Below are 15,000 nucleotides of genomic sequence, written 5' to 3'. Positions count from 1 at the left end.
TCTTTCTCTCTCTTTCTCTTTCTCTTTTTTTTCCTTCCTTCTCGTGCTGAAAGACTAGTGTGTGGGATGGTAATAATCCCCAAAACAGCAGTTTCATCTGCCTTGTAGAGTTTAGATAGGAGTCCTTCACTCTCCATCAGATCATTTAGTAATTGTCTGAAGCGCTTAATTTCTTTGGCGAGTATACTGCAAGCCTTGCAATAGGTTTTTTCTGTTAAATCAAGCTGTAGCATTGACAGAAACACTGAAGCCAACCATTACTTGTCCCAAATTCTATGCTCGTATGGCTAGGACTTGCTAGCCACTTAGCAAAAAAGTTAATACCAGTAGAGAGCTGTTGTTATAAACTTGAGCAATTCTGCTTTAGTTCTTGTATCTTGGGCCATTTTTATATGCTTCCTAGGAATGACTGAAGCACCTTTTAGGACAGGATCTACACTGCTTAAAATAGTGTAGTTTTTCCTTGTTCCTTGAATGGTCATACACTTCTACAACACCATACTCTTCACACACAGCCACTGAAGTGCCACCTTTAAAAATTAAAGATGTTTCTTGACACCACCACTTGCTTTAGAGGCCATTATTAATAACACTGTACATGGTAATTTAATAGAATTTTTAAAAACTGTAAATCCAGGGGTAAATCTGAGGTGAAATTACAATGTGTGCGTGCAGAAAATAATAAATTAATGCACACTGTGTCAGTGGCCCCCCCGCTGCCCAGGAACAAAAATGGACGTGTCCAGGATGGAACTCAGACCGTACAAACATGCGGTTGAGAGGAGTCGATCCATTTTGATCAAATGTACGACCAGATAGTATTGCCATTCGATTTAGCAGATTTGGTCTACTTTGTGGCTATTTTAATTGGACATTACATTAATTGTACACTCTGAGCCTTTGGCCAGATTTTTTTTTGTCCGTTTTGACAGGTATCCATTTATGGGGATCAGCTTTATTTGACATATACTGTACTGTAATACTTATCAGTGGGCTGTACAAATCTTTTTGCCCCTCTACTATATTTCCAGATGTGCTCTTAACAAAAATGCTGAATTTTCTACATAACCACGGGTTTAAGTTTATATCCTGTTCAGTCATTGATTTATGCTAATCAATAATTCTGGTTGTGGTGGGTGTTAATATACTAAAAATTTAATTTTCAATAGAGTTAATTTTTCTCTTTATTTGATGTGTGAAAGTATTTCATGTATTTTGTTTTATTGGCTACAGCAAGGTGAAATGAAATAAAAATTTTCTCTTACAGCTCCAGGTGGAGGAATCTCTGAGGATGGGATCGACAGTGGTCCAGTCCGCACAAACATGTGCGTGTTTGGGGCACCAGATGACTCTTACGAGACATTACGTGGTTATGCAGTGGTGTTCACCAGGCTGATGAGGCGCTACAAATATCTGGAAAAGATGTTCTATGAAGAGATGAAAAAGGCTAGTATGAAAGTTACTTTAGCTAATAATAAATGCTGTTCACTACTTGTGGGAAAAGTTTGCTGTAGGGACAAAAGACAAATCATCACAAGCTTTAAAATAAAACAGTTATCTCCTAATTGATGATTTTCTCGAGAGGTTTGCCTCGCTTCATTTGGGGTTTTATAAGTGATTGTAATAAAGATCCTGAGAACCCCTCGAAGATATTGCTAATAACTTGTGTTTAACTAGGTTGCTGACAGCTAAGCTGTTTGTACCGGCTGCTTGCAGTCGACATTGGCTCAACTGTCTGGCAGTTAGGGAGTAAGAGATGACAAATGTGTTTTCTTATTTTATGTAACCCTGTCCTGGTGGAGAAGCAGCCATGTGTGTAAAAAGGAAAAACTGTCATTTAATGTTGTCGTTCCATCATTACAATTGGCAAATTTGGTTTATATTCATATTTGCACAGTCCTCCATTGTGCTTAGAAAAAAGTTCTCTATTGTATTTGGATGAATGCCAAAATTTTGCACAATTGGTAATGTAAATATACAGGCAGATTGCTTAGGCTGGTCTCATGACTCAAACTTTTAAGCAACTGCTTGTGGGCTGTGTTAACAAACTGCTGAGACTTGTTCGCTTGCTCCAGACTATTTAGGTGTGGAGGTTTTAACTAGTATTGCAACCTGAATAGTTATCTTAGCATGAGGCCCATTTGCTAGTGAATTTCATATATTTTTAGTATTATGATTATGGTCTCTGGGGGGGGGGGGGCTGCATTGTTCCTGTTTGGTGTGTGGCTAGACCACCTAACTAGCTGACCAGGACTTGTAAAGTTCCTTTTTTGATTTTGTTGTATTGTACATTTCATATACATTATTTAGTCTTGTCATAATTTAAATTATTTTATACTTAGTGCCCCCTTCAAGGGGGTACCTTGATGCTGGTGAGGGGCACTTCATCTGAGGAATTGGAGCTCTCTCTTTTCCTTAGATTAGTCAAGCCTGATTGCCTCCCATTACCCAGGCGATGTACGGCCCTTACAGGTTTACGCTTCCCCACAAATACAATAATTAGTGCACCCTCATTTCTCATTATTGTTTTTGTGAATTTAATGATGTATTCGGCTCTCTAGGAATTATTAGTGTTTTTGTTTAGAAAATAGTATTGTTTGGCATTTTTTTTTTTATGAACTGACATTTAATTTGAGTAGTTTATTGACTTCCTTATTAAGGTAGCTCATTGTTCTGAGTTTGTGAAAATTGAGAGAAATACTAGTACTATTACAGTACAGTGGTACCTTGACTTACGAGTGCCCCAACTTGCAAATTTTCTGAGTTACAAGCTGTTGCTCTGCTGATTTTTTGCTTTGAATTGAATTGCGAGAAAATTGCTTTTGTTTCAGTGTTTTCCTAATGAAACTAGTGATCTAGTACAGTCAGCCTCACAAATACTGTTTTCTCTTATAATAAAACCTCAGAAGGGCAAGAATGGGAAGATATGGTCAGTGATAATTATTTTTACCTCCGGAATGGCCACCACCACTCGTCACATAATGATAGATTTTCTTTCAACACACCGGCCGTATCCCACCAAGGCAGGGTGGCCCAAAAAGAAAAACAAAAGTTTCTCTTTTAAATTTAGTAATTTATACGGGAGAAGGGGTTACTAGCCCCTTGCTCCGGGCATTTTAGTCGCCTCTTACAACACGCATGGCTTACGGAGGAAGAATTCTGTTCCACTTCCCCATGGAGATAAGAGGAAATAAACAAGAACAAGAACTAGAAAGGAAATAGAAGAATACCCAGAGGGGTGTGTATATATATGCTTGAACATGTATGTGTAGTGTGACCTAAGTGTAAGTAGAAGTAGCAAGACATGCCTGAAATCTTGCATGTTTATGAGACAGACAAAAGACACCAGCAATCCTACCATCATGTAAAACAATTACAGGCTTTCGTTGTACACTCACTTGGCAGGACGGTAGTACCTCCCTGGGCGGTTGCTGTTTACCAACCTACAACCTACTACTAGATTTTATTCATTCTAAAGTATATATCATGTTTGTTATTTATATTGTTTAATATGTCATATTAGATCAATTGTGATAGATAAATAAGCTGTAGGGTTGATGTTAGTGTTGAAGTATTTTCTCCTACCTCCTGAGAGCCAGGAATTCCTCTGGAACAGATTAATGGCATTTCAGTTAATTTGTGAGGAAAATTGATTTGATATACAAGGAATTTGTGTTAGGGGCTGGGTCATGAAACGAATTAAACACTCGAGTCAAGGTACTACTGTACTAGTGTTATTGGGGACTTGTGTACAACAGTATTCTAGCATAGAGTAAAGGCGATTGATAAACAACTTTTTTTGTATCTGTATATATTGCTTTTTCCTATTTCCCAGTCATCATTGCAATAATGTGCTTTTTTAAAAGTCAGAACATAAATGATTGCACATATTATATATTGTACTTAACAGGTAGGTACAGTACAGTATATTGTAACCATCTTTGAAATAGTTTATTGCATTTTTAATTTCTTTGTATTACATAGTAAAGTTGAATCTGTCTTGAGCCTGTGGTCACATTTAAATTATGTAAATGTCTAATTGCTTATCTTTATGGTTGTTCTAATATTCATAAATATTTGATAAAAAGAAAAACAGTACTAATAATGATTGTGCAGGTCCTCGTTTACCTGAAGGGGTTCGGAGAAGGTGACCGCATCCGCTTGGCACGCTGTGTTGCTATTTGGACTAGCGACTCCCTGCTTGATCCTAAGGTGCTAGCTACTTTGTTACAGGATCACCTGGTAAAGGATGGCCTTGCTGCAGATTTTATTTGTGAGGTTAGTTTTCATATTTAACATTGAAGCCTAATCCCTCACCCCTTGTTTCTGTCTTATATTAAATAAACATAATATAGTTGTAATACAGTAATTATATGTTTTGCAGTTATAGCTGTGGAGAAAATCCTTAAAATGTTACTTAGATTAGGAACTACTGGAATTCATCTTGGGCACAATACAGTTCTGAACTGAAGTGCAGAAACCCTGGGGTATGAGACTTGAGACAGAAACTTGAGAATCAAGCAGGAATAACTGGGAACATACTCTGGTGGATCAAGGAGTAACTTAGGAAAAGGACGGAAAGGGTGATTATCTGGAAAGAGAATCATAATGGGAGTGAGAAGCAGTGTACCACAAGGATTGGTGCTAGGACAAGTGTCCTTTCTGATTTAAGTGAAAGATGCCAGTTGGAATTAAGTCAGATGTATATCTGAAGATTGAGACACTTATGCAGCATATGGGTATCTTTATTCAGGAAACGTTTCGCCACACAGTGGCTTCATCAGTCCAATACAAAGAGGAAGGCGTAAGGAGAGGAGGAGTATGAGGTAATCAGTCCCTCAGCCTGGAGTCGATGTGTTCAGTCCATCAATACATCACAGCCTGGAGTCGATGTGTTCAGTCCATCAATACATCACAGATGTATATCTGTTGGCTGACGATGTAAAATTAATTAAATACAAACGGATGAAACTGGAGAAAGACTGAAAATAGATCTGGAGAAACTGTAGGGTTGGTCAGATTAGTGGTTGCTTAAATTCAGCCCTAGCAAATGCAAGATTATGAAGATTGGGGAAGGGATCAAAAGACTGGACAGAGTATAGACTCGGGACAAAGGCTGTAGACCCTGTTGAAAAGAGGATCTGAGAGTAAGCAGTGTCTACCATATTGCTAGAGGCTAACATGAGCTGATTAACCTCTGCAACCAGTGCTTGCCTGGCAGCTTTGTGAGTGGCCTTCAAGAATCTTGACAGTCAGTCTGAATGTTTTATAAAATATGTCAAGCCCACCTTGAGTATGCAGCACCACCACAATGGAACTCACCTAGGGAAGCATTAAGAAATTGGAGGAAGTGTAGAAGTAGGCAACAAGATTAGTTCCAATGCTAAGGGGTATGGGCTGTGAAGAGGCTCAAGGAAGTGAATCTAACGACCTTGGATGACAGAAGGACCAACATAAGAAATACTCAGGAATTGATTGGGCAGATGGGGACAGGCTGTTTGAGCCAAGAAATGGGTACTTTGGGGGTAAAGTGGTAGACATGCATAAGTGAATGATGTCAAGTATTTCTTCAGTCTTAGGGTGGTTGGGAAGTGGAATGATCTAGACAAAGAAGTGGTGATGGAGGCAAATTCTGTACATAGTTTTAGGAACAGGTATGATAGGGCCCGGGAGGCTAGGAGAGGGAGAATCTGGTAAGTGGCAGGTTGAGAGATGGAGCCAGGAGCTGAGACTCGGTCCCTGCAACCACATATAGGCAAGTACATATAGGTGAGCACAAGCCTGTTGGATGTCCAAGCTTCACACAAACTTCCTTAATAACCCCCTCTCTCTAACCTTTCCCAGGATAACACCTATCCTCCTCAGCTTTTTGAATAATACTTTTGGTAGCCCCATTCAAAGACAAGCTATGAATTCTTTGCATAATCACACCATACATTACCCTCAGAGATATCACTGCCTCTAGCCTCCTTGCCATTATTCTCGGGTACATTTCTCTTTTCTACGGTGTTGGTGTAAATATTATGCTGAGAATTCGGAGTGTGGAAATTAGAAGGTGTGGAGTTACTAAAAGTATTAGTCAAGAGGGCTGAAGAGGGGTTGTTGAGGTGGTTTGGTCATTTAGAGAGAATGGATCAAAGTAGAATGACTTGGAGAGCATATAAATCTGTAGGGGAAGGAAGGCTGGGTAGGGGTCGTCCTCGAAAAGTTTGGAGGGAGGGGGTAAAGGTTTTGTGGGCGAGGGGCTTGGACTTCCAGCAAGCGTGTGTGAGAGTGTTGGGAGTGAATGGAGACGAATGGTTTTAGGGACATGACGAGCTATTGGAGTGTGAGCAGGGTAATATTTAGTGATGGGATTCAGGGAAACTGGTTATTTTTAATTAGCCAAACTTGAGTACTGGAAATAGGAAGTACAATGCCTGCACTTTAAAGGAGGGGTTTAGGATATTGGCAGTTTGGAGGGATATGTTATACATCTTTATACAGTGAACCCCCGCCATTTGGTGGCCCCGACTTTCGTGAAATCCGACTTTCGGCAAGTTTTTTCGGCAAAATTTAGCTTTGTGGTTGGTGATTGGACTCGATTCAGCGACCACATGTCAGTGAGCACACAAAGCCAGCCTCCAGCACGATTCACACTCAGTGTGCCATTGTTTACCAGCGCGTGACCATCACCCCACGGGTTCATACAATGCATTTCGTAATAATCCATTGTTTTTTGTGCTTGCTAAATAAGTCACCATGGGCCAAAGGAAAGCTAGTGCCAGCTCTGGTAAAGCAAGTGAGGAACACGATCAGATTCAAGAAAGAAATCATTGAAAAATGAGTGGAGTGCGTGTTAGAGTTTGCCAGGATGTATGGCAAACCCCATTCAACCGTAACTTTGATTGTGGTGAAGTGAAAGGAAATAGTGTGCTGTTGTTGCAAAAGGGGTAGATATGCTGACAAAAAAGAGATCACAAACCCTTGAAGTGGAAAAGTTGTTTTTGGTGTGGATTACCCAAGAACAGTCAGCAAGAGATAGTACTATGCAGTCGATAGTATGTCAAAAGGCAAGGCAGTTGCATGACGATCTCGTAAAGAAAATGCCTGCAACGAGTGGTGATGCTTGTGATTTTAAGGCCAGCCAAGGTTGATTTGAGAGATTTAAGAAGCATAGTGGCATACAGTGTGGTAAGGCATGGTGAGGCTGCCAATTCTGACAAAAGCAGCCGAGAAGTTTGTACAGGAGTTTTAGGGGTACGTAGACACTGAAGAATTCCAACCCCAACCCCAACAAGTGTTCATTTGTGACGAAACGGGCCTCTTTTGGAAGAAAATGCCAAAGAGGACCTACATCACGCAGGAGGAAACGGCACTCCCAGGGCACAAGCTTATGAAAGACAGGCTAACTCATATTTTGTAGTAATGCTAGTGTTGATTGCAAAGTGAAGCCTTTACTGGTGTATCACTCTGAAAATCCCAGTGTGTTCAAGAAAGTGTTGCCAAGAGTAATTTGTGTGATGTGGAAGGCTAACAGTATGGCATGGGTCACAAGGGAAATTTTCCTTGATTGGTTTAATAAAGTGTTTGGCCCCAGTGTGAAGAAATACCTCCTGGAAAATAAATTGCCACTCAAGTGCCTCCTGATAATGGACAATGCTCCTGCTCATCCTCCAGACTTGGAAGAGCAAATGGTGGAGGAGTTTCATCACGGTGAAGTTCTTGCCCCTATTACAACTCCTCTCCTCCAGCTCATGGACCAGCAGCTCATTTCAACTTCAAAAAACTGTACACCGAAGCAGTGTTTCAAAAGTGCTTTGAAGTGACCTCAGACACTGAATTGACCCTAAGAGAGTTCTGGAAAGATCACTTCAGTATCCTCACTTGCATAAACCTTAAAGGTAATGCTTGGGAGGGAGTGACTTGCAGAACTTTGAATTCTGCTTGGAGAAAATTGTGGCCACAATGTGTACAAGAGAGGGATTTTGAAGGGTTTGGGGCTGACCCTGAGGAGCCTATGCCAGTTGTGGAAAGTATTGTCACTGGGGAATTCCATGGGGTTGGATGCGAGTTTCAAGTATGTGGAAGAGTTGGTGGAGGACCACGATGAAGAGCTAACCACTGCAGAGCTGCAAGAGCTTCATCTGCAACAACAGCAAGAGACCACAGCTCAGGAAATTGCTGCAGAGGAGGAGGAAGAGAGATGGAGGAAGGTTCCTTCTTCAAAGATTAAGGACATTTGTGCAAAGTGGACTGAAGTGCAATTATATATGGATGAACTTCACCCTGACAAAGCTGTTGCAGGCCATGTTGGCAACATGTACAATGAGTGCTATGTCCCACTTCAGACAATTCCTAAAGAAACACCAGAAACAGAGCTCTCCGGGCAGATATTTTGTGCAACGGGTCCAGTGACTCAAGTTGTTCCCAGTGTCATTAAAAACCAAAGAAGGGAAGTAACCCCTCTCTTTCTTTCTTTTTCTTTCTCTTTCTTTCTCTTTTTCTTCATCTTTCTTTTTCTTTCTCTTTTTTTCTTTTCTTTTTCTCTCCTCTTTTTTTCTCTTTTTCTCTTTTTTTTTCTCTTTTTCTCTTTTTTTCCTTTTTATCTTTTTTCTTTTTTTCTCTTTTTTTTCTCTTTTTTCTATTCTATTTTTTCTATTTTCTATTTTTTTTTCTTCTCCTCTTTCTTTTTTTTCTTTTTTTCTTTCTCTTTTTTCTTTTTTTTTCTTTTTTCTCTTTTTTCTCTATCTTTTTTCTTTTCTTTCTCTCTTTTCCTTTCTTTTTCTTTCTTCTTTTTCTTTCTCTTTTTTTCCTTTTTTTCTCTTTCTCTTTTTCTCTTTTTCTCTTTTTTTCTCTCTTTCTTTTTTTCTATTTTTTTTCTCCTTTTTTTTTTTTTTTTTTTCTTTTCTTTTTTTTTTTTTTTTTTTTTCTTTTACTTTTCTTTCTTTTTCTTTTTTCTTTTTTTCTTTTTTCTCTTTCTTTCTCTTTCTCTTTTTCTTTTTCTTTCTCTTTATCTTTTATTTTTTTTACACAGGGTTTGACAAGGTTAAGGATCCCTAGCTTTATTGACAGCTATTTACAGGTTAAGGATTCCTAACTTTATTGGCAAGCTAAGAGCTTTTACCTACATCAGCTCATTTGAAAGCATATTTATTGTTATGAGACATACAAGTAGGGAACAGGATGAAGTTGGAGCCATCTGTGGGCAAGCATTTTCATTTGATCAACTGACTTTATCTCGTTGACATCATTATGCTGTACGAATGTGTTCCATACTTGAGTCATCCTGGGTATGTATGATCTCAGATGGAGTGATGTTCTGGAGAAGGGTACAGCCAGAGTGAAGTTTGCTGCTTTCTGCCCGTCTTGTGGCATAAAAGCTTGTTTCACGCTGTCCTCGAAGTGGATCCAAGTGTGGTATTTTGACAATATTGGCCTTGTACATAACAGTAAGGCCGCCCACATCCCTCCTATGTTGAAGGCTCTGCTGAAATGACAGATCTATCCAGGATGGGTCCAGGCGAGAGATGAGACGTCTTGCTCTGTTCTCTACTGTCAAGCAGTCGCAGATGAGAGGGGGGGGCAGGCAAACCAAGAAAGTGGAGCATACTCGAGGTGTGAGCGTACTTGTGCCTCATACAGGATCTTGCAACCCCTACTGTCAAGCAGATGGGAGATACGGCGAAGTGCTGTAAGCTTCCTGGCTGCCTTGTTTGCAAGATTTACAACATGGTTCTTCATGGTTAGTTTGGAGTCAAATTTCACCCCAAGGATATCAACTTCTCCAGGTGCCAACATCCTCCCATTCATCCTTACTACTGCACCAGCATTACCATCATGGTGTCAAGAGACGATCATCATTTGCGTTTCTCAGGTGCAAATGTTACTTGCCATCTATTTCCCCAAGCTGATATAGCTCTCAGCTGGTGATTGATGTAGCTTAGAGCAGCTGGCATTTCTTCTCTTGGATAAGTGAATGTCAGTGTACAGTCGTCTGCATATGCATGTGATTCTGGGATGAGATGAAGGAGGTCGTTGAAGTAGACATTCCATAACAATGGACCCAGCACGCTTCCTTGTGGAACACTTGCCCCAATAGGATGTCTTGCTGATTCCATTCCATTGAGAACTACACTTAGAGATCTACCATGAAGGTAATCACTGAGGAGACAGCGTAGAGCCTGCAATTCCCAGTGCTTGAAGTTTTGCTAAGAGGCCCTGGTGCCACACCCGGTCGAAATCGCCAACAATGTCCAGTGCTACCACACAGCTTACTTTGGATTCATCCAGTGACTGGTGCCACTTAGTGGAGAGGTTTAACAAAAGATCAGCAGCAGAGTAACCTTTCCTGAAGCCATATTGACGATCACAAAGTAGTGAGTGGTAGTCAAAAAACTGTCATTTGTCTTGAGATTATTGTCTCTAGGATTTTACCAGTGATTGACAGGAGTGACACTGGTCTGTAGTTGCTGATTTCTGCTCTGCTCTTCTTTTTGTGAACAGGGACTACATTTGCCTCTTTCCATAGAGAGGGCCATTTACACTGTACTAGGCAGTGCTGAAAGATGCGAGTTAGAGGTGCTGCTAGCTGGTCTGCACATCTTCTCAACAATCTTGGGCTCAACTTGTCTGGGCCCACAGCCTTTCCTTGGTCAAGCGATTTAAGTAGGAAATGCACCTCCTGCCTTATTGTCACCACTGACAGTTTTGACACAGTTCTCTCTGTCTCTCTGTCTCTCTCTGTCTGTCTCTGTCTTTCTCTCTCTCTCTGTCTCTCTGTCTCTGTCTCTCTCTGTCTCTCTCTCTCTCTGTCTCTCTCTGTCTCTCTCTGTCTCTCTGTCTCTCTCTGTCTCTCTCTGTCTCTCTCTGTCTCTCTCTGTCTCTCTCTGTCTCTCTCTGTCTCTGTCTCTCTCTGTCTCTCTCTGTCTCTGTCTCTCTTTGTCTCTCTGTCTCTCTGTCTCTCTCTGTCTCTCTGTCTCTGTCTCTGTCTCTCTGTCTCTGTCTCTGTCTCTCTCTCTGTCTCTGTCTCTGTCTGTCTCTGTCTCTCTGTCTCTGTCTCTCTCTCTGTCTCTGTCTGTCTGTCTGTCTCTCTCTCTCTCTCTCTGTCTCTGTCTCTCTGTCTCTCTGTCTCTGTCTCTCTCTGTCTCTCTCTGTCTCTGTCTCTGTCTCTGTCTCTGTCTCTGTTTCTCTCTCTCTCGCTCTGTCTTTTTCTGTCTTTGTTGGAACTTAGTTATTAAGTGGTAACAGGGTACATTTAAAGAAGATTCATTTTTGTTAGCGAGTGGTTTACATTAATTGTATTATATTGAGCTTAATTATGCAAAGCATTTCAGATATTGTATATGAGGAGAATGATTTATTATTACTAACAAGTGATTAAGTTAACTGTGGATGACCCAAAATGACATACAAACAGTTAAAATGTCAAGTGATCCTGGTTACCTCTTAAGTAATCAAAAATAAGTCAAACCTGCCTGGGTGGGAAATGGCCATGAACAAATATTGCTTAATGTATCATTGCACTATGCTGATATTTCTTCCTGGAACTACCCATTCTCGAGAGGCATGAACCACAGTTTTCATCTAGACATTTCACAGTCAGGAAGCACTTGTATACCCGAGTTTGTATTTTCTTAAACTAATAGTCCTCCTTTGTTCCTAAGGGAAAATGTTAGTACAGTGTATTTGATCATTTTACAGGTTATTGATGACTTGCCAGGGAACGGGTGAGGTTTGAACCCATGGCAAGCGAGTCTTGACTCCAGGTCATGGGTTTCGACACCCCCACCCATACCCTGGTTTGTTTACAGGTTTGTTTACAATCATATTATAATTTCAAAAGTTTATGATGACTTAATTTTAATAGTATATTTTTTTATTTACAGGTACTCTTAACTGCTAAGAACCTCAAGGACCTTAATACAGTGCGATCTTTGCTTCGCAAAGCTGGATTAGATTCGAGGTTGATGGAGTTCTTGCAGGCCAACAAACGAACTGATGAGAATTTCAAGAACCTGTTTCAGCAGAAAGGCCTTGAAGAGATACTTGGTATCTACAAGAATTTGGTGAGTCTTCAGACAGTCCTGAACTAAAATAAATTTGTTTTTGCATCGAAGCTTTTGTTTTTAAGCTGTCCATCTTCCACCAAGGGAGGGTGGAAGATGGACTTTTACTATCATTCACAATATCACTGTTGTGCCAAAGGCATGTAGATGCAACAGTTCACATGTCACTTTAAATAGCAGATTTCCCAAACCCTTCTTTTAGACTGCAGGCATTGTACTTCCCACCTCCAGAACTCGAGTCTGGCTAACCAGTTTCCCTGAATCCTTTCACAAAACATTACCCTGTTAACACTTAACAGCTTGTCTAGTCCCAAAAACCATTTGCCTCTATTCACTTCTATCTAACATGCTCACACATGCCTGCTGTATGTTCAAGCCCCTTTCACACAAAACCCTTTTACCCCCTTGTGGGCTCTCCCCCATCCTTTCTTAGGATGACCCCCTACCTCTGCACTACAGATTTACATACCATGAGATTCAGGAATATTTCCCTCGAGCGACATTCCTTGATGCCAGTGAGGGGCTTTTTTTTTTTTGTTTTTTAAATTGGATCTGCCCTTTACTTTCTTGAATCAAACCTGAACAGTGGCGTTGCTAGGGTTGGTGTCACCCGGGGCGGCATCTTTGGTGTCCCCCCCCATGAAATCCAAAGGCAGAGGGATGGGGGAGTAAACTCCAGTTATGTCACTACTGCATGCCCAGTGACTAATGCTTAGTCACTGAGGAAACACTCAAATGCCACGTTGAGTACAGGCAACAGATCCTACATTTATTCATTTTAACATTGCAAAGAAAAAAAAACTTGAAAAATAGAGAAACATTGCAATATAGAAAAACACTAGTTCTGATTTGACCTTAAGTACAAGTAATGTCTCAATGAATCTGATCTTAATGTTTCCTTGCCTTCAATCCTTCAAAATCATCTATCACATTATCAAAATGAATGATTTTCCCTAAATAAGCCTTTTTGTACTCTAACCATATTAAAGGCTATACTGAAATGAAGGATTAGTGTCTTACGTTGCTGCAGCACGTTTTTGGGCATTAGTGTCGCCTTTAGAGGGTCTATGGTGTCACCCAGGGTGGCCCCCCCCCCTTCCTCGCCATGACACCACTGAACCTGATTCGTTCCACAGGTCCTGCTTGACTTACATTTTATATATATTTAGGTAGTAGGTTGGTAGACAGCAACCACCCAGGTAGGTACTACCGTCCTGCCAATTGAGTGTAAAACGAAAGTCTGTAATTGTTTTACATGATGGTAGGATTGCTGGTGTCTTTTGTCGGTCTCATAAATATGCAAGATTACAGGTATGTCTTGCTACTTCTACTTACACTTAGGTCACACTACACATAGATGTACACGTTTATTTATACACACTCATCTGAGTTTTCTTTGATTTTATCTTAATAGTTCTTGGTCTTATTACTTTTCCTTTTATATCCATGGGGAAGTGGAATAAGAATCTTTCCTCCGTAAGCCATGCGTGTTGTAAAAGCCAACTAAAATGCCGGAACAATGGGCTAGTAACCCCTTTTCCTGTAAAGATTACTAAAAAGAATAAGAAGAAGAAAATTGTCAAAGTGGGAAGTCTGAATGTGCGTGGATGCTGTGCAAATGATAAGAAAGAGATGATTGTGGATATTATGAATGAGAAGAAGTTGGATGTCCTGGCTTTAAGTGAAATGAAGCTGAACGGGGTGGGAGAGTTTCAATGGAGAGGAATAAATGGGATTAGGTCAGGGGTTTCAAATAGTTAGAGCTAAAGGAGGAGTAGCAATAATGTTGAAGGATAAGCTATGGCAGGAAAAGAGGGACTATAAATGTATTAATTCAAGGATTATGTGGAGTAAAATAAAGATTGGATGTGAAAAGTGGGTTATAGTAAGTGTGTATGCACCTGGAGAAGAAAGAAGTGTAGAGGAGAGAGAGAGAGATTTTGGGAAATGTTGAGTGAATGCGTGGGGAGTTTTGAATCAAGTGTGAGAGTAATGGTGGTTGGGGATATCAATCCTAAAGTGGGTAAAAATGTTATGGAGGAAGTAGTAGGTAAATTTGGGATGCCAGGGGTAAATGTAAACGGGGAGCCTTTAATTGAGCTATGTGTAGAAAGAAATTTGGTAATAAGTAATACATATTTTATGAAAAAGAGGATAAATAAATATACAAGGTATGATGTAGCACGTAATGAAAGTAGTTTGTTAGATTATGTATTGGTGGATAAAAGGTTGATGGGTAGGCTCCAGGATGTACATGTTTATAGAGGGGCAACTGATATATCGGATCATTATTTAGTTGTAGCTACAGTTAGAGTAAGAGGTAGATAGGAAAAGAGGAAGATGGCAACAACAAGTAAGAGGGAGGTGAAAGTGTATAAACTAAGGGAGGAGGAAGTTCGGGTGAGATATAAGCGACTATTGGCAGAAAGGTGGGCTTGTGCAAAGATGAGTAGTGGGGGGGTTGAAGAGGGTTGGAATAGTTTTAAAAATGCAGTATTAGAATGTGGGGCAGAAGTTTGTGGTTATAGGAGGGTGGGGGCAGGAGGAAAGAGGGGAGACTGGTGGAATGATGAAGTAAAGGGTGTGATAAAAGAGAAAAAGGTAGCTTATGAGAGGTTTTTACAAAGCAGAAGTGTTATAAGAAGAGCAGAGTATATGGAGAGTAAAAGAAAGGTGAAGAGAGTGGTGAAAGAGTGCAAAAGGAGAGCAGATGATAGTGGGAGAGGCACTGTCAAGAAATTTTAATGAAAATAAGAAAAAAATTTGGAGCGAGTTAAACAAGTTAAGAAAGCCTATGGAAAGTATGGATTTGTCAGTTACAAACATAGTAGGGGAATTAGTAGATGGGGAAAGGGAGGTATTGGGTAGATGGCGAGAATATTTTGAGGAACTTTTAAATGTTGAGGAAGAAAGGGAGGTGGTAATTTCATGCACTGGCCAGGGAGGTATACCA

The 15,000-nt window shown here is 40.3% G+C and overlaps 1 protein-coding gene across 4 annotated transcripts in view; it reads left to right on the top strand.

The window, feature by feature from the left end:
* The window catches only part of kra (basic leucine zipper and W2 domain-containing protein kra), a 106,659-nt gene that overhangs the window by 44,080 nt on the left and 47,579 nt on the right, over positions 1 to 15,000 (top strand). For all 4 annotated transcript variants that reach the window (XM_053790145.1, XM_053790142.2, XM_053790144.1 and 1 more), the window contains 3 exons: positions 1,268 to 1,446; positions 4,117 to 4,278; positions 11,868 to 12,047. In XM_053790145.1, coding sequence (XP_053646120.1) covers positions 1,268 to 1,446; positions 4,117 to 4,278; positions 11,868 to 12,047 — 521 coding nt within the window. The remainder of the gene's footprint in view (positions 1 to 1,267; positions 1,447 to 4,116; positions 4,279 to 11,867; positions 12,048 to 15,000) is intronic.

This window comes from Cherax quadricarinatus, chromosome 58 (genome assembly GCF_038502225.1).
Source record: "Cherax quadricarinatus isolate ZL_2023a chromosome 58, ASM3850222v1, whole genome shotgun sequence".
Lineage (NCBI taxonomy): Eukaryota > Metazoa > Arthropoda > Malacostraca > Decapoda > Parastacidae > Cherax > Cherax quadricarinatus.
The sequence above is the reverse complement of the archived record's forward strand: the minus strand, read 5'-3'. Positions and strand labels throughout refer to the sequence as shown.